General features: G+C 57.3%; 2 protein-coding genes across 5 annotated transcripts in view; one reads left to right on the forward strand and one right to left on the reverse strand.

Moving 5' to 3' along the window:
• Positions 1–12,420, reverse strand: DBNDD1 (dysbindin domain containing 1). Of its 3 annotated transcripts, none has more exons than XM_032323495.1 (4): positions 11,703–12,420; positions 2,699–2,845; positions 2,187–2,327; positions 1–1,413 (listed from the first exon to the last, which is right to left on the reverse strand). In XM_032323495.1, exons 3-4 carry the CDS (start codon positions 2,257–2,259, stop codon positions 1,256–1,258), a joined length of 231 nt encoding a protein of 76 aa, XP_032179386.1. In that variant the 5' UTR covers positions 2,260–2,327; positions 2,699–2,845; positions 11,703–12,420; the 3' UTR covers positions 1–1,255. The 3 variants fall into 3 exon arrangements, with proteins under 3 accessions (XP_032179386.1, XP_032179385.1, XP_032179384.1); XM_032323494.1 differs by lacking the exon at positions 11,703–12,420 and adding an exon at positions 8,260–8,512 and having other exon boundaries at positions 2,187–2,300; XM_032323493.1 differs by lacking the exon at positions 11,703–12,420 and adding an exon at positions 8,260–8,512.
• The window catches only part of GAS8 (growth arrest specific 8), a 22,506-nt gene continuing 16,468 nt past the window's right edge, over positions 9,104–15,141 (forward strand). Inside the window, exons 1-2 of one of the 2 annotated variants that reach the window (XM_032323482.1) lie at positions 9,104–9,278; positions 14,541–14,627. In XM_032323482.1, coding sequence (XP_032179373.1) covers positions 14,613–14,627 — 15 coding nt within the window. In that variant the 5' untranslated portion in view covers positions 9,104–9,278; positions 14,541–14,612. The remainder of the gene's footprint in view (positions 9,279–14,540; positions 14,628–15,141) is intronic. The other variant, XM_032323483.1, reaches the window with a different exon arrangement.

The raw sequence follows: 15,141 nt of genomic DNA on the forward strand, positions 1-15,141 counted from the left end.
GCCTTAGGAAGAGGTAAGATTTTAATCAGATATCTTGTAAATAAGCTCTGTGGAAGGAAGCCGTAGCAGGAAGCCTGGGGGCTGGGGAGCATTGTCCTGGAGCGGGGGGCATGCAGCTGCCCTTAACAGGATTTGATTTTAAGTGGTCTTATGGGTGATGCCCGGTAAAAGTCCCTTGAGTTGGTGCTTATGGTGTAGAGGGTGCAGGCAAAGTCCCTCGGCATTTCTGAGGCCTGTTTTCTCAGCAGGGAACTTGCCTTTACTGTGCCAAGCGGGCCTGGGGCACGCCCAGGGCCACAGCAGAACAGGTTTCCCTTCCCTAGAAATATGTGAGTGGGGAATGGGTCAGGGCAGGTTGGCCTGGGCACCAAAAGCAAACTCACACATTTATTTGAAAACTTCTTGGACTTGCTGTCAGACCAGAGCCTCTCCAGTCCCTTAGGTCATAGAAAGCGGCAGTTGGAGCAGCTGAGCCTGGTGCCCTCTAAGTTGGGGGCCATGCTGGGGGTCCCGATGTTCCAAGCCCCACCTTGGGCTGTGCTACCTGAGGTCAGGATGCTAGCCAGGGGCACAGATCTAGGGCTGTGCATGCCTCTGTGTGCGTTTTTGATAGGCTGTGGGGATGTGTCCCTGCCAAGGACAGACCCCACGTGCCTACTCCCCCACCCACAGTCTGAGGTGGTTGTACCACATTCGGTGTTCGGAGCCGAGGATATGGGCCCGGCTGTCACACAGGAACTAAGACGAGCAGGGTCTTAAGGTCTGGGGAGGAGGCCCTGGTGCCAACAGCCAACGATGCGCCGTGGGCGGCAAGAAGAGGTTGGGAGTGAAAGGAACTGTGGTGGTGTTCAGGACGGACTCCCCTACCCACATTCTTGGCTGGATAGCAGAGTATCCCACGGGCCAGAGCATGGTGTGCCCATTCCTGGACCAGAATCCTGAGACCCTGGGGGTTTTGCAGAGAAGCTCTCTCTGGCGTAGGTCCCCCTCACCCCGCACCCACTCGGGAATCTTCTGGCAGATGAGAGCACCAGTCCTGTGGATAGAAGTTTCCAAGAGGCCTAGGCCACTCCCACCTCCTCAAGTCCCTAGTCCCTGATCCAGGGACTGGAAGGGAACGGGACATAAGGCCACTGGGCTGTGCTTGTGCTGGAGCACCCCAAGAACCTGGCCCAGAGCCACATGGGGTGTGCAGAGTGTCCGAGGGGTCAGAACTGTCCAGATGGGCACTACCTTGGCCCCAGGGCCAGCTGGCCTAGTCCTCCTTGGGCCTCTCCACGGTAAGAAATGTGTCCGCAATCGCTGGCCGGCGCTCCGGGTCACCAAGTGGCTGCTTCTCTCGGTTCTGCTCGGCCCTGGTTCGTGTCCAGGAGGGGGAGCGCAGACAGCCGGCCCTGGGCAGCGGGTGCAGGCCTGATGGGAACACGGGGGTCAGGTTGCTCCTGCAGCGACGGGGCTGGGCGTGTATGCGCCTGGCCACACGCTGGGATCCCCTGAGTGTTCAGAAAACACAGGTACCAGGCCACCAACAGCGTGGACTTCTGGGTCTGGGTGCAGCCTGAGCAAAGGCTTTTTTGATGCTCAAGGAAGGTCCCTGTGCAGCTGAGACCCCACCCTGGGTGTGAGCCTGGCTCTAGCAGCTAGCTGCCCCGTCGCCCTCCCAGGGTGCAGGCTCTCTAGGGGTGGGATCTGAGCACCCCCTTTCCACCCCCCCAAACAGAGTGTGAGAAAGGAGAGAAGGTCGCTGGGTCCCCACACCCACTGGTAGTCTTGCCATTTCCGGGGCCCTCGAGGTCTGGGACGAGGGGCAACATTTCCTTGCGAACCGAAGGGGAAACTAAGGCCTGAGCTGTGGGGCCAGAAGTGATGAAGGCCACCCCACTTTGCTATGTCTAACTCGTGATTCAGTTCACATGGAGTAAATTCTGCGTTTGATGGGACTATGACTGGGGCCTTGGGGCGTCCGGAAAGGAAGATTGAGGACGGCAGGAGGAAAATCCCTTCAAGTTCGGCAAACAGACATGTAAGATGCGAAAATACTGAAGGAGATTGCGCAGGGGCAAGCACCAATTCTGACCCAGGAGTGAAAATCACTTCCAAAGAGAGGGGTTGTGGAGAGCCGTGTTCCATGGGCTTGGGCCCCAGGACTGCCCCGCATTGCTCACCACGCCCCAACGCCAGCCCACCTGCTGGCGACTCCCCAGCCAGGCTTTCGTCGTCTGAGTCAGCAAAGACCTCGGCCAGCTCCTGGTCAGACATGTCAGTCAACTCGGTGAGGTCGAGGAGGTCAAAGTGCACCTCTAGGGAGGAGACGCTGCTCAGGGGCTCTGCAGGGCAGGGGAAGGGGGTGCTGGTCACAGGCAGAGTCCACCCGGGGACCAGCGCCCTCCCCCCACCGCCGACGGAGCCTGGGGAAGAACTAGAGCTCTGGGTGAAGCTGCCCAGGGTCGGGCTAAGATGGGCAGACCCAGACACTGTCTGCTCTCCACTCTAGACGAAATGCCTTCTGGGGGCCCCCATTTTGCAGATAGTGTAGCCAAGGCCCACAGGGCCCGAGCTGTAAGAGCTCAGCTGCAGCAGCCCCCTCCCCACCCACACAGCTGGGAGCGTGTCTGCTTAGGATGTGGACCCTGACACCCATTTCCCAGGGGGCTCATGGTCCCTGCGGAGCACACGGTGGGCAGGTTGCTGTACTTACGCCTCCTTTCTGTGACCTGCAGGAGCCCCGGGGCTGGTATTGGGATGCCCACCTCCTCCTCAGCTGTGGGCGAGTGGCAGCTGTCCCCTGTCCCATGGGCCAGGGTGCCTAGGGCTGCCTGTGGTGCCTCCACGTCCTTAACTATTTCTGCAACAAAGACAGACTGTGTTACCTGGGATGACAGAGGCTGGAGGGGAAGACGCGAGTCCTTGGCTCTCCGAACCCTCCTTGGAGGCTCTGGGCAGTGGCCAGGTTGCCGGGAGTAGTCTGGGCTGGGATCCCAGGCCAGGGCCAAGGGTGGAACGAGCAAGAGGGTGTCCCAGTGCTGTCCCGTCTCTACTTGTAGTGGTCGCTTTGGCATTTCCTTGCCTTTTGGGTCTCTGATCCAGAATGGACCCTGCTTGCCTCTCTGTCCTCTGTGGATGGACTTCTTGTAAACACCCATGTTCTGTTTGAATGCACAATGACTTATTTTCATAGTACAAGACTAGAGAATATTCCTCTAGGTTTTTTCTTTTTCTTTCTTTCCTTTTTTTTTTTTTTTTAAGATTTTATTTATTTATTTGACAGAGTGGGAACACAAGCAGGCAGAGAGGCCGGCAGAGAGAGGAGGAAGCAGGCTGAGCAGAGAGCTCAATGTGGGCTTGATCCCAGTACCTCAAGATCATGACCCAAGCTGAAATCAGAGGCTTAACCCACTGAGCCACCCAGGTGCCCCTCCTCTAGGTATTTTCTATGTAATTTTTTGGGAAAGACTTAATTGCTCGTTTTTTAAATATTTGATGATTTTTTTTTTTTTAAAGTTGACAGGAGTAGGCCCTGTGGGCAATCTGCTTGGAAGAGAGACTGGCACTCGGAGATGGACCCCTGCCCCCTAGAAGCGCCAGCCTCACCCTTCTGTCAGTTGGGCCAACCCCTTGACCTCTTAGCTCACATCCTCCATCCTTATTTCCTGCCAGTTCCTCCAGAATGTTCCAGAGCCCAACCCCTCTCCTCTCCTGCTGCCTCACCTTATCACTCCCTGAACTCAGCCAGAGAACATGTCAGGCATGTCCCCTGAGGCCGCTGGATCCCGTGGCTCCCCCACCTCCCCGTTGTGGCCCCATAGAGAGTGAACCAGTGCTCTGTGATGCACCAGGGCCCATGGCAGTCTTGTCCACGGGAGCCCAACTGGGCCGACAGCTGCTGGCCAGGGGTGGGCCTTCCGAAAGCTCAGCAGTGCAGTCAAAAGCCAGCATGGCCAGGTCCTTTGTTGAGAGGGTCTCCAGCTCAGTAGGAAGATAAGCCATTGTTCACTGCGACAGAGGTGGCTGGGCTTCGGCTAGCCTCTTGGAGGGCACCAGCCTCTGGGGGAAGATGAAGCTGGGGACCCGCCCATGCTATCCACATCACAGGGGCTTGGGGCTGGCCAGGCTGGACGCGGCTCAGGGGATCTGGTTTCCACTTCTCTGATGCATTTGGAACGTGACTTCTCAGTATCATGGGAGGGTAGAGTTACACCCACCAGTGTCCTGGCCTGCCCAGCCCAGCAAGGACACCTTGACACCCAGAGGGCACGAGAGGTCAGACTGTGCTCTGAGCTGGGGTAAGCAGGGGCCCCTGCCTTGAACCTCTGACCAGCCATTTCTGTCGAGAGGCCTTGGGGAGTCTTTACTCTTTGGGAATCTGCTTTGCTTCCTTGAGTGGGTAATACAGTACCTGGGCCCTCTGAGCGTGCACGATGGGTTCACATCCCGCTGGCCTGTGCTGTCCTGATTCTGAGACGCTTCCAAGCCCATGGGCCTTGGTGACAGGTGAGGCAGGGGGAAAGGGCAGGGGATACACATCCACAGAAGTCATCAGGACTCTGCTGCTCTGCGTGTGCTGGGAGAAGCTGCTGAAGGGTTCTGAGCTGAGTAGGACATCTACCTCCATTTTTGTGAGCTGCAGGCTAGGTGGGAAGGGTGATGTCTGCAGGTGCTGAGACAGGGCGAGGGGCAAGCCCCACTGTGGATGAGGGGCTTCAGGGTCTCGGGGGCCTCACCTGCCGTACCAACTGTAAGAAGCACATGTTGACAAATGTCAACATCCTTGAGCCAGCCAGGTACCTACGGTCAGCGGCATCATGGGTGATGGAGAAACCAAATGTGGCCCGTTCACACAAGGGGTGTTACTCAGCCATAAAAAAGAAAAGAAAGCACAGACACAGGCTACAACACGGCTGAATCTTGGAAACATCATGGTAAGTGCAAGAAGCCGGTCACAAAAGGCCGTGTGTTACGATAACATGAAATGTCCAGGACAGAAAAAGCACAGAGTAGAGGAGTCGATTAGAAAAGATATAGACAGTAGGGATGCCTGGGTGGGCTCAGTTGGTTGAGCGGCTGCCTTTGGCTCAGGTCATGATCCCAGCATCCTGGGATCAAGTCCCTCATCGGGCTCCTTGCTCCGCGGGGAGCCTGCTTCTCCCTCTGCCACTCTGTCTGCCTGTGCTCACTCTCTCTCTCTCTGACAAATGAATAAATAAAATCTTAAAAAAAAAAAAAAGAAAGAGAAAAGATATAGACAGTAGATAGATGGCAGTCTCTAGGAGCTGGGCTGTGTGTGGGATGGGGGTGATGACTCGGCTACGGGGCTGCTTTTCCGGATGATGAAAGTATCCTCACAGGTGATGGTGGTGGTGGCTGCACAGTTTTGGAAATACACTAAAGGTGCTGAACTGTATGCTGTAAAAGAGTGAATTTTAGGACAAAAGAAATCCTCAGTGGAAACAAAAGTTGGTTTTGGATGGAATTGAAGGGCAAATCCAGGAGAACCTGAGACATCAACTCACTTTTCTTGTGCACCTACTGTGTGCCAGGCACCAGGCTCAGAGGCTGGGAATGGGTAAATGAAGTGTGACCTCTAGGACCTAGGCTTGGTCCTGACACAGCTGATGCACCATAAATGTTTGTCGAATGAACAAGGCCAAGACCCCACCCCATAGTTTCTAATGGCTGTGCTAGGAATCACCTGTCCATAGATGAGACCCACAGCTCTTCCTGGGGTGTGAAGCAGGAGTGATCATGGAGGCAGGCAAGGCCAGAGTGTGGAGTAGCAACACCGAGATTCTCTGCTCAGTACAGCCCCTATAAAGCCCCTGCAGGGACCACTCCTGCCCCGACCTGTGCAGGCCGTGAAGCAGCACCCCATGGGGACTGCAGCTGGGTTACCATGTTCCGCCCCGGCACCGATGGCTCATGTGAGTGGGTTTAGCAGGGTTACCTTGCACTAGGCCGCTGACCTATTTTCCAGCACATTTGTGTGAGAACTTGGCCCAAATCTTAAGTTCCCTGCTGTGTGCCCTGGGCCTTGCCCTAAGCATCGAGGAGGTTCTCTGCATGAACAGATGAACAAATTAATGAAGTGAATAAATGATTAGCATATACAACAAAATGGCCGTGGGGAGGCAGAGAGGGTCACAGACACGGTGTCTGTCCCCCATTTCCCTCACTGCTCGTCCATGGATGTCCAGGATGCTGGGTGGGCCCTGCCAAGGTGCAGCCTCCTGAGTGGGGGGCCATGGCCTTGCTTTCCTTGTGGCTGTCCAGACAGACGTGGAGTTGGGTGGGTCTACAACCTTGGTTTACCACAGGCCCCAGACGGGGTGCTTCAAGAAGCACAGTGCCTCCCTCCTCATCTGCATGTCTGCACACATTGATAGTAAGAAATTATTGGTACTTCGTTTAGGTGCAGAATTGGGATTTTCATTATGTTCTATGTAAACCTTATCTTTTGGCGATATTTCAGAAATACTTAGAGATGAGATAATACGTTGAGCCTGGCTACAAACCACTACGGAAGGGAGGCAGGGGGTGGTCTGCTTGAGCAGGCTGGCAGGTGACTCATGGAGCTTTGCCACATTGTTCTACTTTTTCGTGTGTTCTACATGCTTCAAAACAAAGTTGTCACAAGTGTGACCTGAGAGAATGCCAGTCACAGCCATCCACCCAAGATCTTGTGAGCTCCCCTGGCATGGGGATTGCCAGGCCACTGTGTAGGCAGGAAATGGCTGCACAGAGTATGAGGCCTCTGGGTGTGACCCCCCCCCCCAGGTTCCCACCCCACCCCCACTCCTGGACGGAGTAGGCCCCTGTGAATACAGATCCGTGTGTGGAACGAGTGAGAGTCAGAAACTGGAGGATCAGGAAGCCCCTCTTCCCTGACCCTCTTCCCTGACCCTTCCGTCTCTCAGGGCTCCCACAGCGCTGCGGGGAAAGTGAGCCTGTCCCCACCGACAGAAGTGGGTACGGAAACTGAGGGCCGGGCTGATCTGCTCAGCTCTGTGCTCCCCAGCCTTTGCCCTACAAACCTTTCCCATCACATCCCCGCATAGCTGCCACTGCAAGTCCTGGGGTCCTGGGACTGTCAATGGCAAGAAAAAGCTGGATCCCTTAAACAAGTGACAAAACAAAGAAAACCCACACCCACCAGCTCGGGTGTGTCTGCTGGGTGGGTGACAAGGGCCCTCAGCTGTCTGGACTGCACCTGCCCAGCTCAGACTGCAGACAGCAGTGGGTGGGCCCTCTGCTTGAGGACACCCCCCTGGGGTCATCCCTTTGGGCTCCAGATGAGGGCGCCAGTGTGACTGGGGTCCCTCCGCAGGTCCCTGTGTGGTCAAGAGAGGCTCCCCGGGATGGACCTCCAGGAAACCAGGATGCATCTGGGGCCTAGCCAGGCCGGTGGACGCGCCGATGGCCCCGGAACGCGCTTCCGGGAAAGGACTCTTGAGGTGGGGGTTCCTAGAGTTTGTCTGCCGTTACCAGCTGTTGCCCTGCCAGAGCCGGACTCCAAAGAGGGAGACCTAGGTAGAATCCCAGGCGTCAGAGTCACCGAGAGCCAACAGGGGCCCCGAGGAGGCCCACTCCGTGCACACCTGCGCTCCCAGCTGTGGGAGCCCCTGGGCCTCGCCCAGGCCGACAACCCCTGCAAGCGTGGGGCAGGCTCCCCCGCAGGCCGTGCCGGGTGCGACGCCCCCCTTTCCCCAGGCCCGGTCCCGGCGCGGTGCCCTGCAGGGTCCCGGCGGCGGCGGCGGCGGCGTCCCTGCCCTAGCCCTAGGCGGAGAGCTGCTGGGGCGAACAAAGCAGATGAGCGGCGCCGGAGGGCAGCGTCCACCCGCAGGCCTCGCGGAGCTGGACCCCAAACTACGGCCCAGACACGCCCCATGCCCAGACCCCCCCACCCGGAACCCCGGCACTGCTGGTTTGGGGTTCAGCACGAAACTCCGGACCAACCGCCCAGGAGCGCGCCTGGCGGCTGTCGGGACTGAGCGCAGAGGACAAGGGGGCGGGGACGCGATGTGTGCGCCCCCTGCCTAAAGCGGGGGCCGTTCCCGGGAGGTACCCCCGGCCCGGCTCCCCCCGCGGCACGCCCGGCTTCCTCCGGCTCCGGCCAGGCTCAGCTCGGAGCTAGCGGGGCATCTTGTGCGGCCCCCGGGAGCGGCCCGGTGAGTGGGCCGGGGGCGGGCGGCGGGGGAAGCGGCTGCGGCTGGCTGCGGGGAAGGCGCAGCTCGGGGACTCCTGGGGACTTGGGGCCGCACTCACCTCCCGGGCCGGCGCCCTCCGGGGGCTCCATGCGGCCGGCGGGGTCTGGGAGGGGCGCGGGCGGCGGCGGCGTCACCCAGCCCGGGCGCCCCTGCAGCTGCGGCGGCGACTCGGCCCCAGCTCCCGGCGCAGCGCATCGGGGCAGCAGCCGGGGGGCCGCGGCGGCAGGGAGGAGCCCGCGGGGCGGGGCGCGCAGCTGCTCCGGGGCCCGGGTTCCCCCTAGCATCCTCCCCCCGGAGCCCCGCAGCACAGGTGCGGCCCCGCCCCGCCCCGCGCGCGCCCCCTGCCGGCCCCGGCCCCGCGGACCACCTCTCCCGCCGACCTCCCGGGCTGCGCACCGCACACCGCCCCCCCGTCCCCCGGTTTACGGCGGCGGCCTCCCAACCCCTGCACGGCCCTGGCGCTCTCCGCGCCCCCAGCGCGTTCACTCCTCCCGCAGCCGCGCCAGCTTCGGCCCATTTGTTCACCCCCAGATATCTGCGGGGTGCTAGCTACGTGCCGGCGCCTCGTCGGCCGGTGGAGAGGAGGCACCGAGGAGCAGCAAAGGCGGCGCCCCACACCCTTGTCCGCTAAGCAAAGAATGGCAGATGGTGGTGAATACCAGCACGAACACTGCGGGTGGGGCTGGGCGAGAGCTTCATGATGAGGCGGGAGGGGCCGTAGGTGGAAGATGGGAGCGGGCAGGGAGAGCGCCCCGGGAGGGAAGGCAGGGGTCTGGGCGCGCTGAGAACGACACACGAGCCCCTGGAATGGGACCCTGTGCCAAGCTCTTTGCGCACAGTATCTCAGTTATTCCCCCAGAGATCCTAAGAAGACCGTGTCCTTGTTTTCCAGATGAAGAAATTGAGTACGAGAGGTTAGGGGAGCTGACCGAGGTTGCACAGCCAGGCACTGGAATCCCAAGGGTCGGAATCCAAGCCCAAAGACGGCACTTTCATAAAACCAAACCAAACCAAAGAAAATCAGGGAGCAAGAGTTTGTTCCCGGCTGGGAGTGAAAAAGGCCCCCAGAGGAGGAAGGTGGGTATGAACTTGGTGTTTGCATGAAGGCAGCCTCTCAGAGGCAGGCGTCCATACAGCCTCAGCCAACCAAGGCCCTCAGTGCCCACTCCAGTCCAGTCACACAGGGCCCACAGCGTTTGAGACTGTCAGGCTGATAGTCTCCCCTGACCCCTTTTCTTTTTTTTCTTTTTCTTTTAGCTTACAAAACAAGTGAAAGCCGCAGTCTGTAGTTTTCTAAATGATTTCATGCCCTGCTAGCATGAAAGAACTAGCCCTTGTCATGACCCACAGCCTTCCTGCGACCCCAAAGCTGCAGAGAATGGCCTCTCGAGGAAGAACCTGAGTTACAGGGTGAGTGATGGGGACATGAGCAAGCCAAGGAGTGCCCTGGGGAGTTGGGACAGTGGGTGGGCAGTGACTGTTCAGAGTCAGCTGGGGGTGGCAGACTGTAGTTCTCCAAAGGGTCAGATCCGTATTTCTTTCTTTTTTTTCTTTTTCAAGATTTTATTTATTTGACAGACAGAGATCACAAGTAGGCAGAGAGGCAGGAAGAGAGAGGGGGAAGCAGGCTCCCCGCTGAGCAGAGCCCCCGATGTGGGGCTCAATCCCAAGACCCTGGGATCATGACCTGAGCCGAAGGCAGAGGCTTTAACCCACTGAGCCACCCAGGCGCCCCTGGATCCATATTTCCGATTCCACTTCCAGAACCTTCCACTCCCATTAAGGCATTCCCCCATCTATAAAACATGGGTGAGGCTTGAGATGGCTCTGACCATAGAGTTTGGCAGAAATGATGCCATGTGACTTCTGAAGCTGAGTGGTAAGCGGATTCAGCGCTCCCTCAGGAGGACCCCTGGAAAAAGGCCACCTGTGTGAGGAAGCCCAGGCCACTTGAGAGGCCACCTGGGTGTGTTCTGGCTGGCAGTAGCTGTCAGGCTGGACTTAAGTCTCTCATCCAGTGGGCAGACATGAGACCCCGCCTTTGAGCCACCTCTCTGGGGGTGTTCTGTGGAGCTGAGGTGAGCTGTCCCACCGAGTCCTGGCTGAGGTACAAATTCATGAGCAAAAGAGATGTTGTCACTGTATTAAACCACTATTTTTGGGGGGTGACCTCTTAGGCAGTCAAAGCAATGGTAAAAGCAATTGTTTGATAATTATCCCCCATTTGAGAGATGAATAGGTGCTTCAGGCAGTCTAGTCAAAGGCATCTCAGCTGGTAAGCAGCAGGTGATTCCAGAGGCCAGTGATTATTTTTACCTTTTCATCAAGAACATTTTCAAACAAAAGTAGAGAGAATAGCATGATTAACCTCCATGTGCCCATTACCCCGTCACCGGGATTCAAGAGTTACCAGCTCATGGCTGATCTTGTTTCCTCCCTACTATCAGTTGCCTCCTCCACTGCTAGGTTGTTCTGTTCTCTTTTTAAAGATTTATTTATCTATTTATTTATTTGGCACATAGAGAGGGGGAGAGAGAGAGAGAGTCCAGTCTTCTTAAGGACTCTATTATCCTACCATCTAAGCATCTGTTGAGTTGATGTAGTGGCCTGGGGCCGGTTACCTGACCACCAAGCAAGCAGGCATTAGGAAGAGCCAGACGTCAGACACGGTCAGTTTGTGTGGATCAACATTTGCTCTGTGATTTTGCAGGAAACTCAGATGCCATTTATCTGGGCTTCAGAGCTGCACGGCTTGATGCTGAATGAAAGTATCTTGAGCCACACATGTGAAGAAAAAAGGCTCTTTTCTAAGAATCTGAACTCAAATCCAGTATGAAAAGCACAGGTCACCGTGGGTCCTGTCAGGAGCCCAGGGAGTTGTCAGCAGGACTCACTGGACCTATTCATCTTTGCAATCCATACAGACACACTAAGCAACGCTCTTGGTCTTGACAAATGAATTCCCTGTCTTGTTATCCTTAGCTAACCCTCTTATTCTTGCCCTTTTTGCTGAAAGGAGTTAATGTTAATGCATTTATTTAATTCAGAGACCCCAGACTTCTAAAGCAAAAAAGCCAATCAGCATGAGGCATCCAGCATATTGCGTTGGCCAGAGTAAGTGTTAAATAACAATAATTACCCTTCTGTGTTACCCAGCTGCACAGTCTCGCCTGCCAACCCTCCTCTGGGAGGCTCTGGCACTGGGGGAGGAGGCCCCTATCAGGCCAGTGGTGTCTGGCACAGCAGCGAGGGCTCTTGGCTGCCCAGGCACAGTGACATGAGCAGACCTCACTATGGCCTCCAGGCTGGCAAGCCCCACCTTGGCTGGGCAAGCAGAAGCTCCTGAGGGTTCTCCCTAAGGAGGCTCTCAGCCTCCTTGGCTCTCAGATCCCAGCCCCTGTGTGTGTGCTGGGGCCGAAGCAAGCCCAGCTAACGGGGCATCTTCCTCCTTGGGCAGGACGGGCCGATCCAAGCCCACCCAAGCCCTTCTTCAGTACTCACTCTCTCTCCTCAATGCAACTCTTTGGAGAGAGGAGATTCTGGATCTTCTCTATCCCCAAACAGAAGGGGAAACATGACCTGCTGCAAACCACTATTTAGGAAGATGCTAATGTCGAGGGTGTGGACAGAAAGAGGACGAATACTGTGTAAAGATGGCCACTCCCAGCTTTCTGGGTGACACAGAGTGACGCATGGAGGGAATAGGGTGAAATTCCCTTTCGAAATCATGATGACTAGCGGTTTTCAGAGCAAGAGGTTAGGAGAGGAACGTCCAAATTCCCCTTTCTTCTGCAGTGTCTGTCTGGAAACTTGTGGCTTCTAGTCTGTCCTCACCATGAGGGCAGGGGCCACAGAGGGGGCCTCCTCAGGGAGAGCACTTAATTTTTGAGAAGGAGCCACTGGCGGATTTCAACCCTCCAGAGCCAGACGGAAAATACGCTTCTGTCCATGTCTGTTTGGTTCTGGCGGCCTGCAGAACCCCAGCTGTGCCCCCCGCTCACCGGGACAGCAGGTGGCCCGCGTGGGGTGTGGCCCAGGGGCATAATCTCAGCCCGAATTTGCATCTAGTTGGGACGGCGCCTGGGAGCCTTGCGGGGCAGCTCCTTCGGGCCTCCCTGCCTCGGTCCTTGGCGGGAGGCACTTCCCCGAGCACCTGCGTGTGGTCCGAGCCGCGCACCCAGCGGCTCCCCCCGCTGCACGGAGCTTCGGTTCTGGGCGGGGAGACAAGCCGAAGCCCGCAACCAGCCGCCCTCAGGAACCTCGGGGAGACGAAGCGCGGGGCTCCCCGCCCCGCCCCGGCTGCCCGGAGGAGCCCGACGACTCCGCGGCCCCGGGGACCGCCGCGGCGCGTTGCCAGGAGCTCGCCTGCGCCGTCGCTAGGGGCTGGCGCGGCCGGCCGGGTCTCGCGAGGTTCGCCGAGACTTCGCGCGGGGCCGCCCCTCGGTTGCCGGGAGACGGCGCGGCCTGGGCGGGGCGGGAGCCGCGGGTCTGCGGGCGGCGACGGGTCGGGCCCTCCGCAGCGATGGTGAGCGGGCGGCGGGAGCTGGCTGGGGTCGGCGCAGAGACACGCCTGGACGGGAGGACTGGGTCCGCGGGACTCGAGTACGCGGAGACCCCAGCACGGGGGGCCTGGAGCTCCGGGCTCCTGGAACTGAGGCCTTGGCGCTCTCGTGGCGTCTTCGGGGGCAGAGCACTGGCTGCCGGGGCTCCCGCATCCCGGGCCCCGCGCGCACTTGGAGCTGAGAGATCCGGGCTCTCCCGGATCCGGTGCTCACGGCGGGGCTCACAGACGCCCCCCCCCACCCCCACCCCGTCCCGGATCCGGGCTGGGGGTTGCACGCTGTCCGGGACAGAACCTGGGTCGGAAGGGTTTCCTGTCTGGAGGGAATTCTCAGTCCTCCGCATCCTTGAGACCTGGGGCGAGGGGCCCGGGGCCACACAGGGTCCCCGGGAGCACAGTCGGGTTCAGGGGATACCCTAGGACCTCCAGTCTCTGGGGTGGAGTGGCTAGAGGTCCCTCTACACCGAGGGTTCCTGGACGGAGCCTCAGGGTTCAGGAGTTGCTGTTTCCTTGGAGAGCCTTGGAGGAGTCAGGCCCGTACCTAGAGGAGCAGGGTGGGACTCCCCGGCTGTCTCACCTTCAGGGCCCTCACCTGCCCCTCCACTCATGATTTAGGGTTCACAAGAGCTTGTTTTCCAGGCAGATGCTGCAGGAGTGGGTATCAGCTGATGGGGGGGGGGTGCCTCCCCAGGAGCTATGCCTAGCCCCTGCATTTGGCTGTGAGTTGCCAAGTAGTTATGAAACTGGGGCTCCTTCCCATGGGGTGGACTTCTTAGAGCAGAGGGCTTGGAAGGACGGCAGGACGTTAGTGTTTTTAAAATCAACTGGAAACGGCCACCAGAATCCTTAGGTTTGTCACTAGCTTGTTGGAATGGGGGGATTTTCCTATTTTCTTTTTGCGTTTCTGTTTTCTAAGGTATCCATGTAAAAGATTTTTTTGTAATCATAAAGACGTTACATGTCGACATACCTATACAGACATAGAAACGTTAATAGAGACATTTAGACGCAGACACAGAAAGGTTACCGAAACAGGTAGATGCGCACAAGCATGGGTCCCGGAGCTGGGAGAAAAGGTAGGGATTTGGAAATTCAGCACCTGCTTGAGGGGCTCTTGGGAACTGAGTGGAGGTGGGAGGCTCTTCCACCGCGTCCGTTGTTAGCAGCAGGCCGTACACTAGGAGATGCTCCTGTGTGGCCACCCCTTGACAGAGCACCTATGGGGAGTGCCGTCTGCTTCAGCTCCTGACCAGGGTTCTCCGAAGGCGTTTTGTATTTGGAAGACAAGGCAGCCTCATGTTTCCACCTGTGATCCTTGCTCTGGACCATTTCTCCGTACACATACCCAGCAGTGTCTTGCAGGTTTCTCTAGGGTGGTCACCAAGCATTATCGCCAACATGGTGACGTTTGACAGTTGCTGTTGGGGTTCTTCCTGGCCAAGTAAATTTTGCATTCATGCCCAGGATGTCTTTGCCACATACCAAGGAGTGGATTTAGAAGGAGTTTCTCCTACCTTCCTTTCTGAGGGAAAAAGTGTTCTCTTCTGAAAAGGAAGATTTGTCCTTGCTTTTCCCTCTGGGTGATTATGGGTGGGAAACCTTAGGGCAGGCACAGTGATGAGGTCCAGGTGGGATGTGAGATCTCGAGCAACAGGAGAGAAACCAGAACAGGTCCTCCTGTCCCAGTGTGCCCCCGGGGGGTTAATCAGAGCCAGCCAGAAGCTGATGCCTTTAGAGAGCATTCCTTCCTCACCCAATCATCTCTTCTTTAATCAAAGGCACCCAAGAAGAAAGGGAAGAAAGGGAAAACCAAAGGTGCCCCGATTGTTGACGGGCTTGCTCCAGAGGACATGAGCAAGGAGCAGGTGAGCAAGGCCTTGGCCTAGTTCTGGGTTGGGATGGTGGTACTGCTGCTGCTCATTGTTGTCTCTGGGGGTTTGCCTTCACGAACCTCCTTCAGCCGCCGCCCACCACCCACCGCTTCCTCATCCATCTCCCCTCAGTCTGCTCCTGCACTTCTGTCCGTTTCCATCATTGGTTCCAAAGCTATCAAGTACAGTACATAGTAAAAAAAAAAAAATGTAGCCACATCGAAGAAATTTTTTTATAGGGTGGTAAGAATTTGGAAGGAAATGATTTTCTGATATAAAAACTATTTTTAGCTTTCTTCCTTTAAAAAAAAAAAAATTATTTATTTATTTTTCAGAGGTAGTGAGAGAGAGAGCACAAGCAGGGGCAACAGCAGAGGGCGAGCAAGAGGAGCACAATGCTGGACCCGATCGCAGGACCCTGGGATCACGACCCTAGCCGAAGGCTGACACTTAACTGACTGAGCCACCTAGGTGCCCCTATTTTTTTTTTTTTTAAGACTTTATTTAT

The sequence above is a fragment of the Mustela erminea genome, chromosome 19, assembly GCF_009829155.1.
Source record: "Mustela erminea isolate mMusErm1 chromosome 19, mMusErm1.Pri, whole genome shotgun sequence".
Lineage (NCBI taxonomy): Eukaryota > Metazoa > Chordata > Mammalia > Carnivora > Mustelidae > Mustela > Mustela erminea.

Coding starts and splice junctions, on each gene's coding strand:
- DBNDD1 (XM_032323493.1), bottom strand. CDS start 8,485: ATGCTAGGGGGAACCCGGGCCCCGGAGCAGCTGCGCGCCCCGCCCCGC. Junction 2,328..2,698: donor GCAGGTCACAGAAAGGAGGC/GTAAGTACAGCA, acceptor CCTGCCCTGCAG/AGCCCCTGAGCAGCGTCTCC. Junction 1,414..2,186: donor GGCTGGGGAGTCGCCAGCAG/GTGGGCTGGCGT, acceptor TGTTCCCATCAG/GCCTGCACCCGCTGCCCAGG.